Raw genomic sequence first — 17,026 nt, forward strand, 5'->3', positions numbered from 1 at the left:
TCACTTTTCCTTAGCGACCTGACACTTAGCACACTGCCCGGAACACAGCAGCCCTGCGTAAGTGTCCCCAGCTCTCCACCGCTGGGAAACGCTGGTCCCAACCAGACCACAGAGCAGACTGTGTTCTCTAAGGACAGCGGGAGGACGGGAAGTGTCCATGTGTGGCTCGGGTGCAATGCAGTATTGCAACAACCGAATCTCAAGAAATTCCTCCTGCGCTCTCTCTCAAGTTTCACTGAAGCGCCTTTCTGGTGTGATCCCTCATTGAACAGATGAGTGAACACCTGCCTCCTTGTCAGACGCCTTCCAGGTATGGAAGACAGCAGCGAAGCCGCCCTGGCCTGGCTTCTGCCATTCTGTTAGCCTTTTGTCGGAAGATCTTGTTTTCTAGACCCTTTGATCATTTCAGATGTCTTCTCTGGACCCTGGGGTTTCCAGGCATCCTCTGAGAGTGTAATGATCCAAAGGAAGCTTGCGGCTGGTGCGCAGGCCTGTTCGAGGTGCGGTAAGTGGCGCCGGTGCAGATGACTTCCCTCTGCTTGTCACACACACCATTAACCCGGCCAGCCCAGGGCAAGTCCCAGAGGGAGGCTAAACCCTACATCTTGTTCCCAGGTCTTTTTTTTCTTCTCCCTCCCTGAGGTCCCTTCTCCTATTTAGGTACCTCTCACCCTACTAGTCTCTTCTCCTGAAAGAAACCTTTATTTGCATCGTCATGGGAACTTGTGTTATGACCTTGCCTGAAGAGCACTGGCTTTTTAGCTCATTGTAAAATAAAACGTTTGTCTATATGCAGACTTTGGAAGAAGAATGTGGGGGGCACCTGGGTGGCTCAGTGGGTTAAAGCCTCTGCCTTCGGCTCAGGTCATGATCCCAGGGTCCTGGGATCGAGCCTCACATCAGGCTCTCTGCTCTGTGGGGAGCCTGCTTTCTTCTCCTCTCTCTCTCTCTGCCTTCCTCTCTGCCCACTTGTGATCTCTGTCTGTCAAATAAATAAATAAACAAAATCTTTAAAAAAAACAAAAGAAGAAGAATGTGGGAAATGGGTTACAGCAGAGGCCTCAGTGCAGCAGCCCTATGCCCTCCCCAGAAGCAGTCACTGGTAGTGCCCAGGTGTATAGGTGGGTAACCCAGGTCTGGCCGAGGACTTTTTATCGGCTCATCCTATGCCCAGATGGGTGAGAAGTAGGATGTGGGATGAGGCTGGCCTGTGCTGATGGTAGGGGACTAACCAGTCTCCTGCTGGGCCCTCTCCAAGCCTCCTCGAGCCTCTTATGGGAACCACTTCTCCATCTCCTGCGACCCCACCTGCCAGCCGTGCAGCCCCACGGAGTCCCGCTGAGCTCCTGGGCAACCCCGCCAGATCTGGGTTCCTGCCAGACTGTGTCATATTTGTTTTCCACCGTGGGCGCCGTGACCTGGAAAGCAGCCGCCGTGATGCTACACTCGCCCTGATTCTTGCAGTCACTAATTGAACAGTTCGGAGGGAACTGTGCCACAAAGCCGCCCAAGGGCGGGAGCAGATGCGGACGATTAATTACAGCTGGGGAGTTCTGACAGGCTGCATCGGGGAGGGGGTTGCGAGGCGCCCCAGGCCCAGGGGCTTGGCAGCCTGGGGAGTGCTGCCCAGGGCCCCTCCCAGGACTTGCACGGAGCCTTGGAGGGTAGTGTGGGCGGCTCCTGCAGGGTAGGGGTTCAAGGGGTCAGAGGAGGGCCGCTTCTTGGTCGAGGCCTCAGGAGGCCCGGCTTCCATCCTAGCGAAGCTGGCTTCCTTGGGTCACATCTCCTGCCTGATAGACACGGTGGGCGGAAGACAGACACTGAACACTGGCCCGGGTCACTGAAGATTCTGATAATGCTGGCTACCATCATTTATTTCATTTCCTTTATCATTGCATATTCTCATATCATTTCATTAGGTACTTATCATTTTGCCAAGGGCTTTACATATTCTATCCCTCTTAGGGCTCAAAACAAGCTTTGAGGGAGGTCCTATTGTAATTTCCTTTTTACAGATGCGGAATAGCACCCAGAGAGGTTAAGTAATTTGCTCAAGGTTACACAGTGAGCGGCAGAGCCCACCAGGTCCCGCTAACCTGTGCTTCCAGCCTCCAGAAGACACTGCCTGAGTTGACCATCCTCTTGCCCCGGAAGAGACCCCTTGTTCATCAGCTGGGAGAACTTATAACCTAGCTGACTCGTGGGTTTCCGTCTGCCCAGGTCCCCCAGCCCCTCTCCCAGGGCTAAGGCCAGAACGTGCGACTTTCCAAGCATCTCTGCAGTTGGCTTTGTAGGTCTCTGCCATGTCTCTGAACTTCTCCACTTCCCCCACCCCCTCTCTGTCCCCATTCCCCTGTGGATGTGCACACACGCCCCCTTGGCCTCGCCCTCTCGTCATCTGCCTGTGCTTGTCCAGTCTGAAGCCCAGAGCAGGGACGACTGGTTTTCTTTCCTTCTCGGCGGCAGGCTGGATGAGCGCTCCGTGCCGGCACCTTCCCCCACTCTGCCCTGTGGGCTGAGAATTCTGGTTTCCTAAGTGAGCCCATGAAAGAGATGAAGGATATTGTACAGGTCGCATGTGGAGCTCTAGAGTCAAGCAGCTGCGAGTTAATTCCTGGTTCTAAAACTTACTAGCGGGGTGCCTTCGGTAACATTGTCACCCCTCATTGTGCCTTGGTTGCCTCACCTGTAAAATGGGGCTAATGATCCTGGTAGCCCCACCCTCATCCAGGATGCTAGAAGGTCTACACGAGATGATGTGGGTGCTAAAAGCAGTTCTGGGTGCCCGGTGAGCACTTGGCGAAAGGTAGCTACGATTTTTCTTATTACGAGTTTATGGTGAAGAAGTCTGGGCAGAAGCCAGGCCAGCTGAAATCCAGAGGACAAGTGGCTGGTGTCGAGATGGTTCTGCACGGCTGCCTCTCTGATGGGCCTGTCCAGCTCCTTCCACGGCTCCAGCAGACTGTCGGCACCCTACACATGGTTCCTACGGGCACCTGGGAGAGACTGACATCAAAGCCTCCCAGAGCAGCCAAGGGAGGGGTGCCCAGAGAGGGTGCTCCAGGACAGACACCTTGCAGCTGATGGACAGGCTTCATAGTAAAAGCTCCTGTGTCTGAGACTGGGATCACGCCCTGAGTGCCTGCCCCCCCCCCAGTCAGGACCAGCCAGAGGGGACAAGATGCCAGTACCGAGGCAGCTGATCTTCTTCTGACTCAGCCACTTAGTCCCTCCCTGCTGGCTGGAGCTTTCCTGACTTCAGAAGGCAGAGGCGCCAACTCTGTGCCTGCACATTCTGATGCCATCCTGATGCTTGGCCAGAGACACCTGGAGGCTGGCTGGGTGCACAATGGCAAATTGTCACATTCTTTTCCACTTTGGGCGTGTATGTGTATGAGCACAAGTGTGCAGGCGAGTGTGCCCACTCTTCAAGGTGGACTAGAGCCCAGCGGACATGCTCTGTGGGGATCTCTGGCCCTGGGGGCACGAGCTCTCCTACGCAGCGTGAGTCCTTGCTGGCTCTGTCTTAGCTGATAGTACATTCAAAACCTAATTGTTATCTCAGCAGAGTAACTCCATTATTCATTCTGACACCATCCCCCGTTAGCTGTTTGTTGCAGTGATGTTATATTAATGAGGCCTGCAAATAAATGAACGGGAGATCAGAGTGCTGACTTGTTTCTCAGGAAAGCTGGCTGACATACTTATTTATTTGTTGGGAACTTTGCAGCGAGTCTTTCTGGCCCTGGGCAGGTGGCTTTTGGCCTTTCCTGCAGAGATCTGGTGCAGCCTTACAGATAAATACTTGTAAATGTTCAACTCCCCGAACAATTTCACGAATGCGTTCACAACCGAGAGAATCCAGGAAAGAAGAAAAAAAAAAAATCTACTTTCAATTATTTGGGCAAATGGAGAGCAGATGGAATGCAAGAACAGTGGGTCATCTCCAACTAATATTGTATCAACTATTATTTTTGCTTGGTTTTAGAGAGCGATGCACATGGTTTTCCACATTTGGTTTTCTTTTCCAGTTACACATACCTAAGGTAGTATTAAAGAGAATTTATGTTCCCTGAGCCTCAACTAGTAAGGGATTGGGCAAGTTAATGACATTGAAAAATTCATAAAGTAAAATCTACAATGGGGTCGATGGAGAAATGAGTGTAAAACCGGCTGCCCTACAGCCTGGCATCGGTGTGGCCAGAAACACAGGTGAGCTCAGAAACGCACAGGAATATTCTTTGGTACCCAATGGCGATAGGTTCCTGGCAGTCCCTGAGGACTCCAACCCTGGAGATTTGTCCTTGCATTTCAAGGTCACTTTGCTTACTCTTCCCCCTGGTTTCTATCATCACTGCAGGTGTGAGCTACGTAGGCCCCATCCTCTGGGCTCAGATTCAGCTCAGATGCTTAAAAAGAACGAACCACCACGCTCAGTAAATTCCAACTTCGATCTCAACCCCATCCTCCCACTGATAGACACAATCAGAAACTCACCAGATGAAGTCTGATAACTCTAATCAACATACAGAATTAAAGTAATACCTACCCTACGGACAAGAAGGGGGTTACCCTAAGTTCAAACATACCCAAAATGCTCCTCCTGTTTCCCCTTCACTCATAAGAATAAGTGTAGACTTAATTATGTCTAGGAAGTCAGGTAAAGGTTACCTCAAGCCTCAATACTCCCAGTTTTCCTGGCCTCCCCTGGGACCTTCCAGGGGAATTCTGATCCTGGGCACAGATATTTTTGGTACACTTGCCGTGGAGTGAGGTGGAAAAGTGTATGGCCAGGGAAAACCCCTCCATCCCTCTGACGGAGACAGCTGGCTTGGTATTGCAGGGTGAGTCTGCATTCCGGAGTCAGAAGGTCCTGGTTTTGAATTTGTTCTGCCACTAACCCATTGGGTGACTCTGGGCAAATTATTTACTTCCCAAAGCACTATCTCCTCAACTCTTAAATGAAGATAATTCTGGGCATCTTGCAGGATTGTTAGGTTGGGTAGGTGTGCAAAGGTCCTGGTGCACAGGAGAGCCTGGCTATTACTGTTAACACTCCCAGACTAGGATGGGGCTCATGTCTGTTCCTGTCCCTGGCCTGAGGTAAGAGTCCTTATTAGGTGTCAAGACCCGGATCCCTGCTGCAGTCTTCCTTCTACACAGGAGACAACAGAAAAGGGTGTAGATGAGAAGTCTCTGTCCTAGGTCCTTTGGATGAAGCAGAATGGCCTGGTGGGCAAGCAGATTCCAGCCTCCTCCAGGTGGTCCATGTTCAGGGATAGGCTGGGCTTTTGCAGTGACACTGCACCTCCTGCCTCCCCTCCCAGAACTAACTTCTCCACGTGATAACTTCCAAGCCTAGCACAGTGACTGGCATGCAGTAGTCACTCATTAAATGAATATTTATTTGTTGCAACCCTCTGTTAGAGGTTGAATTTTATCCTCCTCAAATTCGTATGTGACAGCCCTAATTCCCATTACCTCAGGATGGGACCTATTTGGAGAGACGTACCATTCCAGAGGTCATCGAGTTAAATGAGGTCATTAGTGTGGGGCTTATGCAGTATGACTGGGATCCTTATTTAGACAAACAAACAAGCAAACAAAAATCAGAGCCAGACGTAAGAAGGAATCATGCAGTGATGAAGACAATGCGTCTACAAGCCCAGGAATGCCAAGACTGCAGCTCTGGCACAGAACAGACCCTCCTCGGGGCCCTTGGAAGGCCCCATCCCTGCGGACGCCTGGATCCGGGACTTGCAGCCTCCAGCACGGCGAGCCAACACAGAGCTCCTGTTTAAGCCTGCCCTGCTGGTTGTTCTATGTCACTGTAGCCCACGCTGACCAACACAGTCACTCTGAGTGGAGATCTCTGCCATGGGAGCTCTAGAGCCCCTCGACCTTCCTACATTTTTCTCCCCAGTTACATATTCGGTCTCTTTTTCCTTCCTGCCGATGCTGCCCCTTCCAGCTCATCAGAAAATGTTGCTTCTGGGCCTTCCTTTCTAGCGGGTGGCTTGTGCCATCCTCCTCTTTGAGATCCCAGCAGTTCTGGAAGCACCGCAATGTGGAGGGCCAGGCATCTCACGGCCTCTCTGAAGCTCTGCACGACTCTTGTCCCCGTGGTTGAACAGGTGACACATGCACAGACACGGGCATGACAGCTAGAATGGGAGCAGCCTGGGATGCCTCCCATGGGGGACAGCATCGTTATCACACCACGGGCTGGCTGAGAAGGAGCAGACGGTGCGTCCTGAGAGGGGCTTGAACCTGCAGTATACGCCGACTGAGAAATTCTTACATTGGCTGTAAGACTTGTCCTCTGTGGAGCTGCCCTTGAAGGTGGGTCTCTAGGGGTGGGCTTAGTTGCCACGGAGACAGCTGGGTGAGAAGGGGTTAAAGATGAACCCAGCTGTTCACTCAGCTAAGCTTGAGCCCACTTCTTTTACTAAAACAGAACTCATTCCAGGTCATCACATCGATCTCTCTGCCCCTGGGCAGGGCAGTGCCCATTCTGGCCCCTACCTGTTTCCAGCACTGGAAATTCTGCTGCCTCCAGCAGCCACCACTGGCAAGGGCCAGAGACAAGGGCGAGGCACGTATACAAGGGCACGAATCCCGCAGAATTCTGATTATTAAGAAAAAGATCTATGCCAACGTCAAGGAATTAGCCAAGAAAGCCAAGGTAAAGAAAATGAGCTGATTCTTCTTAAAAGTTACTTTTAACAAATGATACATTTTTGGTCACGAATGCCAGAGAGGCACATGAGCTCAATTTTTCCCATTAGGAGAAGTGATACTAACTTCCATCATTGGGTAAAAGTAGTGTCTACCAGATCTCTTCTCTGTGACGTGTCTATTTTTCTTGTTATGATTGATACATATCTTGTGGAGAGATGGCTTGAGACTATGTAAATACCCTATTTTTCATCATACTTTCATTTATTAATTTTAGTATTCATCAGCCATTCTTCCTGAAATAATTATTACTGTGAATTTTGCCAAATGGTGATTTTCTATTTCCCTAGGTCCTTTTACATTTTTGAGTTAGAATTCTAGTAGAAGAGCTTCCTACCTCCCCCATGAATTATTTATTTATATCAAGAAGGAGCATGGATTCTTATTTTATCCTATTGCTTATACTCAAATAGTATCACTTATTTTCATGCTCAGATTATCCCAGATTTGGCTATTGGGGCCAACTTAAGTTGGTTCCTGTGCCCTTCTTACACATACTCCACGTTTTTGTTACTACTCCTTGCCATGAGCATACAGCCTAAATTAAACCATAAGGAGACATTAGCCATCTTCAAATCGAGGGATATTCTACGAAATAATTGTCCTGTACTCGTCGACAGTACCAAGGTCATGAAAGACAAAGAAAGACTGAGGACCAGAGCACTAAGGAGACGTGCTTACAGAACATCACCTGTGACCCTGGGTTGGATCCTCCACCAGGAAAAGGGGTACAATCAGAGGGACAATTGGCACAATGTGACTCAGGAATGCATATTACCTGGCATTATTGTATAAATGTTAATTTCCTGATTTTGATAATTGTCCTGTGGTTATATAAGATGTTAATTTTGGAGAATCTGGGTGAAGGGTATATGAAAGTTCTTTGTACTATTTTTGTACCTTTTTATAAGTCTAAATTTATTTCAAAAATGAAAAGTTAAAAAAAAATTGAAGATGACTTTTCCAAGGGAAGGAAGGGAGGAGATTGAGGGTAGGGGACACAAAACTCAAGGGACTATTCCTGATTCAAGCAAATAAAATATTCCAGGCCTGGATGTCCTGTCCCGAATGATGTTCCCTGCATGGCCTGAGCCACAGCATGGATTTGTCTGTCTTCCCCAGAGACGCACTTTCATTTCTCCACAGCCTCTACCTGAAAAACGCCAACAGGAGACCCCACTGCTTGGGGCCTCCAACTCCCAGTGTGATGTTCACTGGGAAAATCAATTACAGCCTAATTACCTCAGGGGGTTAATTAGCATCATGTCGCTTGGGTGTCCTTTGTGAACGGAGCAGCCAGTCAGTCCCCGGTCAGTGAGCAGGGGCGACACCAAGACAGAGATTTCCCAGGGAGAGACGCCTGCCTCAGGGCTGGGAAGGCACCCCTGCCAGGTGGGGAGCAGACGGGGCTGAGGCGGCAGCCAGGGTGGGTGGAGGTGAGCGGTGCCGAGGGAAGCGAGTCCCTGCCTAATTTAAGCTCCCCTATACCACAGGCGCAGAGACACAGACCGACAAGTACAGCTTCAAGATTCCTGGGGCAGAGCAGGTTCCGGCAGTTGCTGGAAATCACTAGAATCTGGGAAAAGGCATGAAGCCCTGAGCAGCTCAGGGAGCTGGCTGTGTGAGGGCAGAGGCTGGGACCCTACCAACAGGGGCTGCAAGCACTTTTATGGCAGAGAAAGACAGGGGATAGAGTCAGTAGGCACTGTCATGGGCCACAGCCAAGAGTAAAATGAAATTGAGGAAGTCTGAGGGGCTGCATCTCCACGCTCACAGCATCTTCCCACCAGGATGAACGAGAACCTAGCTGGCAGGGGACACTCTCCCACTGCACTGTGCTTTTCCTGGGATGTCCCGCCATGTGGGTGGATGGCATCTTCCTGGTCTACCTGAGCTAGGACGGTTGGACATCAAGGAAGGGGAAGCCCTTGCTTCTTGTGCTACATTACTTGGGCAGTTAAGAGACTTTACAAGTAGTTCTATAATCCAATAAATCAAGCTTAAATACCAGCTCTGCCACTTATCAGCTACGTGAACTGGGGCAACCACGCCACTCCTCCGAGCCTCATTTTCGTCATCTGTAAAATGGAGGTGAGAAGATTTGCCTCCCACGGTGGTTGTGGGATTAAACAAGACATGGCCAAGTGCAGTAAATAAACATCAGCTCCCTCTTCAAATAACCTGTTTTAGGTTAACAACACTCATTTGATCTTGAGGGTTTTCTTTCAACAGATCTGAAGCTTCAAAATGATCACATGGAAGTTCTGGAAGCTTCTCAATACTCTGACATAGGTGAAAGCCAAAGCTGCTTTCTTTGGCTTGTAAGGAAAATGAGCTGAGAAGTGCATCCACTTGGGGAAGACACAGAAAAGGAGCAGCCCCTCACTGCTTTCTTAAATGAGCGGACCGCGGCGCTACCTGCCTGTGCCTTTATTCCCAGTCCCCATAAGGAACGTGCAATTGGTTTCGAAGCACACGTGACAGTCGGTGAATAAGGAGCCGCGAAGAGTGATGAACACATAATGCAACCGAAGTTAAATACGACGATTCCTCTCCCAGCCCATTCAGACCCGAGCAGCTGCTTTTTCATTCACACCATCTATTCATCTGCCTTTGCAATTTGCTATTCAGGAAACATCACTTATTTTTTCCAGGATAATTAATTACCTATTTCTTTCCATTAAAATGCACAAACAAATTGGGACAGAGAGTAAATCCTGGGAAATGGCATGGTGGCCAATGTAGTGCCTGCCTTTACTTTCGCCTTCCATGTTCAACTTTGCAACTCGGAGCTAATTGTGGCTCCCGAAATCACATTTCTGCTGAGAAAAGCTAAACCTGCTCTCTGAAATGTTTACCCACCAGGCAGCCAATTTCCCGTCCCCACCTGGCTCTGCCGGCCTGGCAGGGAGGCTGCGCTGGCTCTGCCTCCCCTGTGTGTATGCGTCCACACCGATGGGCACCACATTCACACACCGGCCTGAGGGCACACATCCATACTCTTGTCCCTTACACCCGGACGCGGGCCATCGAAGCGCCCAAGAGAGGCTTCCCACACCCCACATGAAATGTGCAGGACACTTTGAATTCTTCTGCGTGAATGCCTGTCCCACTGCACACCCATCCCGGGCCGGCTCCTGGCCACCCCGCCTCCTCCGGGAACCTGTGGGTCTCACCTCGGTGATTTGTGGGTTGGAGCACTTGACGTTGTGGCTGGACCAGTCGAGCCAGGGGCTGGAGGGGCTGGTACAGTGCTGCTGCAGGGTGCACCTGCGCTCGCCGCTGCACCAGCCGCACTCGAACTTCCGGTCCGCCTTCAGGCAGAGGCCACAGCTCTCCCGCTGCGCTGCACACTTGTAGAGGTGCACTGAAAAGACAGGGGGCGACACAGCGGGATTGGAGAGGGCTCCTGGGGACCGCGCCTCTTCTCGGAGGCACCATGGCGCACACAGTCCTTGGGCACGGACAACACCGGTGATCGCCATCATCCTTGCAAGGGAAACTGATGGGGAACAAATACTGAACTGAGCCTCTTCGTTGCTGAAAGGTACTGCAGAAAATGCTGTTTAAGAGTTCTAGCTCTAGGGGCGCCTGGGTGGCTCAGTCCATTAAGCCTCTGCCTTCGGCTCAGGTCATGATCTTAGGGTTCTGGGATCGAGCCCCACATTGGGCTCTCCGCTCAGTGGGGAGCCTGCTTCCCCCTCTCTCTCTGCCTGCCTCTCTGCCTACTTGTGATCTTTCTCTCTGTCAAATAAATAAATGAAATCTTAAAAAAAAAAAAAAAAAAGGTTCTGGCTCTAGACGGAATCATATCCGGGCTTGGATTGTGACCTTGCTACTTCTAGCAATGTGACAGAACGTCACTTCCCTGAACCTTGTTTACTTAATCTATGACATGGGGGTGATCGTTGTCTTTTGGGAGGTTTGAATGAGTTACCGTGTCTTAAGTACTTAGCACAGTGCCTGAGTGCCCATAACACACCTGATGGGCCACACAAGCTTAGGGTCTTCTCTTTGAGGTCACGCTACATTCTTCTGCACTGTCTTTCCTACATGGGGCCCTCTTCACAATAGGCAAGGACTGATTTCTCCATTTCAGGCAAAAATGAAGCTCCAAGATGTATATAATGAGTCTTTTTTTTTCTTTTTTAAGATTTTTATTTATTTATTTGAGAAAGCATAAGAGGGGGAAGGCGCAGAGGGCGAGGCAAGCAGACACCCCACTGAGCAGGTTTGGTCCCAGGACCCCAAGATCATGACCTAGACCTGAGCTGAAGTCAGATGCTTAACTGATTGAGCCACCCAAGCACCTTAGCATATAATGACTCTGGAAGCTTGCTAAGGTTAGTGTCCAAGCTAGGATGGTGGCATTCCAGCTCTCTGTGCCGCTAGACTGTAGATCTCAAGAGGATCCTGCCCAGACACTGGGGACTGGGGCGTCTGGGAAAGAGGTCAGCTCGGCTCTAAGAAAGGCCAAGTGGCTGGCAAAGTGCAGGCAGAACTGAGGAGACAGAGTAGACACAGTCCTGTTCATGTCCCCTGCATTGGGGGGTTGACATTCCCACAGAGGACAACCTGGCTACTTAACAGGTCACTTTGGGAGTCTGCAGACCCTTGCCCTTTGCTTTTGTCTCTTACTGACTTAGAAGGCCTGGGCAGGCCAGTCTGCAGGGGTGTGTTTTAGGAACCTGGGGCTTCACTCTCAACCCACCGATGTTTTGAATTCAGAATCCTGAGTAGAATTCTTCAGAAACAGAACACTCAGAGAATCACTTTCAACTTTTCTGGCCAAGCAGACATAAGCTTTCAGGACTGGGGGTGGGGGGTGCCTGTGCTGGAAATTGGGTACAGGCTCCGGGGGGGGGGCATTTTTTTATTCCTCCATAGGTCGTCACCCTGTTCCTCTGCTCTGTCATGTGTCCCTCAGTCCCAGGTGCAGGGACGACATTTAAACGTCCTCATGCCCACGGCTTCTTACAGTAGAGGGCTGGAAATGGGAATCTTAAGATGAACTATTAAGTAGTGAGCGTTTACTAACTTGCACAAACGGTGCGCGTCTGATACCTCATTTGGTCTTCCTGCTGACCTCAGGGGATCATCCCTTCCCGCATTTCACAGGGAAGGAAACTGGAATGAAGACAGGGGCAGTAAGTAGTCTGAGTTCCCCTGCCTGTAAGTGAAAACACCAGGATTTGAAGTCCAGATTCTAGAACCCAAGTCCATAAACACCATGGTCGTCTCCACCCAACACAGCGCACAGGCACCAGAAACACATGGGCCCTCGGAGGGACGAACAAGGAGATGGTGCTGCCTGAGTGTCCCAAGATGTCGAGAGCCCCTAGGGAGGAGTCTGAGGTAAGCCCAGATGTGGCCATTCTCTATGCTCCAGGTGCAAAGGCGACCTCTAGGATCCCAGCCCAGATCCTCGGTGGGGAAAATGTCTGTCTTTCAGCAGTGAGGAAATGTGGCCAGGGTACGAGAAGAAAGAGAACAGAAATTTCCCTGGTTCAGTTTCTTTCTCCCAGCCTAAGTGGACTCATCTTCCTTAAGGGTGTGTGGGTAGGGGCCTCTGGTGGCTCTGGTCCCCTCTCTGTGCCCATGGGTGACCCTCAGGCTGAGGGAGAAGCTGGTGCATCTCTAGCTACTTGAAATGTAGTGAGATGTGGCTCACGGTGTGAGGAGAAGTGTCTGGAGGGCAGAAGGCTTGACATCCCACAGTGGCCCGAGGAAGGACAGTTGGGTGGTCCAGCATGTGAGCTCTTGAGACTGGACGTCCTTGGTTAAGATCCTGGCTCTTAATTTTCTGATTCAGCCTGTTTTTTTTTTTTTTTCCTTTCCTTTTTCAGCTTTATTAAGGCATAACTGACCAAAGAAATCATAAGGTATTTAAAGTATATACTGTGATGATTGGATATACATATACATCGTGCTAGGGTTCATCCCATCTAGCTAGTTAACATATCAATCACTATATATATATAGTGATTATATATAAAAATCATATATATAGTGATTGATACATAGATAGATAGATAGATATGTATATATATATATATATAGATAGATAGATAGATTAGAAACATACATTTAGGTTGTACTCTTTCCACAAACCTCAATCATACCATGCAGCGTTACCAATTACACTGTGCTTTGCGCTAAATTCTCAGACTTTATCCATCTTACAGCTGAAAGTCTGCACCTTTTAACAATCTCTTTATTTCCCCCCACCAGCCCCCAGCAACCACTTTTCTAGTCTCTGTTTTTATGAGTTTGACTTTTTTTTTTTTTTTTTTTAAGATTCCACGTACTGTCTTAAAAGGCTGGAGTGCCTTATCAGTGTGCGTGCCTTCCTGTGCCGAGGCCCGTGCTAACCTGTGTACTTTCGGTATCTGTGCTGCAGAAGCGAGCACTCGTGGTTCGTTTCTTAACCTCTCTGGGGCTCGGTTTCCTTATCTATACAATGAGAATGATACTAGCACACCCCTCTCAGGGTTGTTACGAGGATTAAGGAGAATCATCTCAAAAAACCATCTGGTGAGGGGCACCTGGGTGACTCAGTCGGTTAAAGCCTCTGCCTTCGGCTCAGTTCATGATCTCAGGGTCCTGGGATCGAGCCCCACATCGGGCTCTCTGCTCTGCGAGGAGCCTGTTTCCCTTCCTCTCTACCTCTGCCTGCCTCTCTGCCTACTTGTGATCTCTGTCTGTCAAATAAATAAATAAAATCTTAAAAAAAAAATCACTAAGTGAGTGTCTACCCACACTGGCGTTGCTTTTGTCCCTCTGGAGAGCAGACGGGCACATTGATATTTGCTGCCCAGAGGGCAACGCCTGCCTGGCACGTGGGAGGAGCTGCCCACAAGTTTTTACAATGATGGATCGGGGTGGCTGTCATGGAGCTTCCCTCCCGGGTCAGCCCAGCTCCTCGGTGAGCTTCCCTGCAGCAGTCCTGGGCTTTCGTGCTCCGGCTTGCCCACCCCCCCTACCTTAGGACCGGGGGGTGCAGCCTCACAAGCCTTCTTTGTGCAGTGACGGGACCAAGGACAGGGGAATCAGACCCTAATTGAAAACAGAATCTCTATTTCCCTGGAACCTGGCAGGACATTCCTGCTTGCTGCTTCCCTAGGTCAGGTTGTGCAGACACTTCAAAGTCTCCGGGAGCCAAAGAAAAGTGCGAGGAGCCGGCAGCTGCCCGGCGGATGCTCTGGTTGTAACGAAACAGGGTTCCCAACAGGACTCCTTTGATGGCTCCAAATGTTGCTTTAGGATCCTCTGAAGAGTTCCACTGACAGAGGGAGTGTATTATTCATGGCACAGCGGCTGGCCGGCTCTGATCCCTCCGCCCCAGTCTTTCCCAGGGTCACGAAAAGATCAAAACTCTACCCGGAAGTAGGTGCTCACCTTTCAGGTCCTGCGGGTTGTCGATGATGAAATTGCCATTCCACACCACAGCGAAGTCCACGGCCAGGTTGCTGATGTCCATCCCGTCATACTGGTACTGCGGGGAGAGGGGCAGAGAGCACACGGCTCGTGAGGCTCCCTATCACAGGGGCTCAGGGATGCTGCTGGCACCTTGGGGGACCGGGACTACAGCAGAAGAGAAACCAGGGGTTCCGGCTCCCTCTGGGCTGAGAAAGGAGCAGAGGGAGAATCAAGCGAACCCCCTTTGCTGCTCGATTGATGTCTGTGACACCCTCCCCCCGACTCCCAGTCACTAATGCCAAGTGGATCCCACCCAAAGCCTTTAGTGTGGTGCTCCATGCCTCCCATCATCCAAATCCAAACTCACTTCTCCAACCTTGTTTTCCACTGCCCTCCTACAGAAAGCTTTGAATCCACCTGTCTCCAGACACAAAGGCCCCAGCATGTCTCTGCCCCCGTTCAGCTCACATCCCCTAAGGAGCTCCTTTCTCTCTCCAGCCTCCACCCTTCAACCTGCCTGTGTTCTTCTGGTCCAGCTCAGACTCACCTTCCCCGGGTGTCTTCTCTGACATCCCTAGAGGCCTCCACCAAGCTCTCTCTACGCTGCCCCCCTCCCCACCGCACCCCTGCATTGCCAGTTTTGTCTCTCACTGCCTGAGAGCTGCTCTGCATCTTTTCACGTGCAAGTCCACGTCCTGCTGTGTGAATCCCACCAGAGCCTCCGAGCAGAGCAGACACACAACAAACAGGGCTGTGGCGGCTGGTGGGCTGGGTGCTGCAGGGGTCCTCTGGCTGCAGGTGAACTTTACTTTGGCCAACAGTCCATTAGGGAAAGAGCTCAGAGCTTCTGGTCACAGATCTGACCAGGTTGACCACGAAAGGCCTCAAGCTGTGGCCAGGAGTCCACTCTCGCTCTCTCCCATGCTAGTCCCACAGAGGACCTGCAAGCCTGGCACACACTTCAGAAACAGGCTGTCGGGTGGCCCAGCCTCTGCCCCTCGGTGAAGACAGGCTCTGGGAATCCCCTGCTGAGAGACCTGGCCCACCCTGGCCACTGAGATCTCAGGGCAGGCCATGCTCCTGTCCGCCCCTTCTGCCCACTGCCCTTCCCACCTGCTTCCTCCCTTTGTCCTGTTGCATTTCTTTCTCATCCCACCTTCGCCTTGTGCTTGGCGGCCTTCCACTGATTACAAATTCTATCAAGCGCCTGTGACCTGGGAATCTGACAACCCCCTGATAAGAAGCCCAGATTCTCCTTATCTTTCCCAGGCGAATTAGCTTCCCTCAACACCTCTGTCACATCACCCCCGTCTCCAGCTGACCCCCCATAGTCAGAGACAGGAGTTGGCAGATAAAAAGATCTTCTCTGGGCTAGTATTATAATTAAACACCTCGTGCTTTCTGTCTGGCGTGCAAGACTGGTTTAACCCTTGCAGCTCTCGAAACTCACGGATCCCTCCTTCCTCCTTTCCCCCTCCCCGCCTGCCATTCTGCTTCTCCGGAGCTCTTGTCCCCTGTCCTCTGGTTTACACCTAAATGGCGACGGCGGTGTGTGGTGGCGTCTGCTGGTGTGGGCTACAATTGTCACCGAAGGCCAAGAGGTCTCTTTGAATTCAGGAAGGGCACAAAGCTCTCCACTGACCCACCAGAGGGTTCTCGTGTCCCTCGGCCTCCTCTGTCACCACCAACCTGCCCGGCTCTGCTTTGAGGGGTACCAGATGCTGGCACCCTCCTCTGCCCCCGGGGATGTGGGGTCAGCCCATGGACCCGGGAGGTTCTGGGAACGGGGGCAGCTCAGGCCTTGGTCTCGGCACGGCGGAGAGTGAAAGCTCTGCGGCGGAGAGAGCGCAGGCGGGAGTCCCCTTACCGAGCTGTTCTGGCACTGGACGCTGGAGCTGTTGAAGCGCAGGGCAGGCACGCGGTGGACCGCGCCCTGGATGTTGAGGACACACTCATAGCCTCGCTGGCCTGACTGCGGCTGGGGCAGGTTTCGAGCCTTCAGAGTGATGGGCTTTACCTCTCCGACCGGTATCAGAATCTCCTCTGTGGGCACCAGCTGGGGACAGTCCTGGGGGAGCAAGCGGAGAGACGCCATCTATCCTGACTCGCACCTTTGTACGCATCTCAGCCGGGGCAGGGGGCAGGACTCGGGTGCCCGGCCAGACCTCCTTGTACCCGGGTGGGCTGCCCACGAGAAGGATGTACCTGGTTTAAGGGGCACTGGGGAGTCAGCAAGGGGAAATGAAATCTCTCTCTTAGCTCCCGGGGCTTTGATATTGTCATCCCCAATCCACACGCTGTCCCAGATCTGCTGTGCATGTTACAATTTAGGAATTAATTTCCAAGCACCGGTGTGGCAGGCTGTGGATTTTATCTCCTGCCACACAGGATAAAAACAGCCCCCACGCATCCCTGTCCCCAGCCTGGAACGTCTGCCTCTCGGTTTCATGCCCTCCCCGGCTCCTGTCCCCCGTGCACCGTCCGGCTGGAAGCATTCTGTTATCGACAGCATCAGCTTCTCCGCTCCCGCTGAGTCGGCCTTTCCAGAAGGGGGATCAGCGCTCCGGGCAACGCTCTAAACACTTGCTCTGGCTTTTTATCTCATTTCATTACCAGGCCCTGCGTGAATGCCATGTTGCTTCGGAAAACAAAACCGAGAAAAGAAAGTCTTGGTGGGGAGGGGCTGTGGGAAGGACCGTGGGAGCCCAAGGAAGTGAGAGAGCCGGACTGATTTCCCGGGCTCCTGTTCCTAGACGTTGCTTCTCTCCCGGAGGTCACGTTGCCACCTTCCCGCAGCTCTGATCCCTGCCCATGCTCTACCTCGTGGGGAAGACGGAGACCAGCAGCCTCTGGCAGAGAGGATGGTAAG

The 17,026-nt window shown here is 51.5% G+C and overlaps 1 protein-coding gene across 1 annotated transcript in view; it reads right to left on the reverse strand.

Moving 5' to 3' along the window:
* Positions 1–17,026, reverse strand: part of PLXNA2 (plexin A2) — a 210,212-nt gene that overhangs the window by 42,232 nt on the left and 150,954 nt on the right. The window contains exons 10-12 of the mRNA XM_045982465.1: positions 16,025–16,225; positions 14,137–14,233; positions 9,915–10,105 (exon numbers count right to left, since the gene is read on the reverse strand). Of these exons, the coding sequence (XP_045838421.1) occupies positions 9,915–10,105; positions 14,137–14,233; positions 16,025–16,225 (489 nt within the window). The remainder of the gene's footprint in view (positions 1–9,914; positions 10,106–14,136; positions 14,234–16,024; positions 16,226–17,026) is intronic.

Source organism: Meles meles, chromosome 17, assembly GCF_922984935.1.
Source record: "Meles meles chromosome 17, mMelMel3.1 paternal haplotype, whole genome shotgun sequence".
Lineage (NCBI taxonomy): Eukaryota > Metazoa > Chordata > Mammalia > Carnivora > Mustelidae > Meles > Meles meles.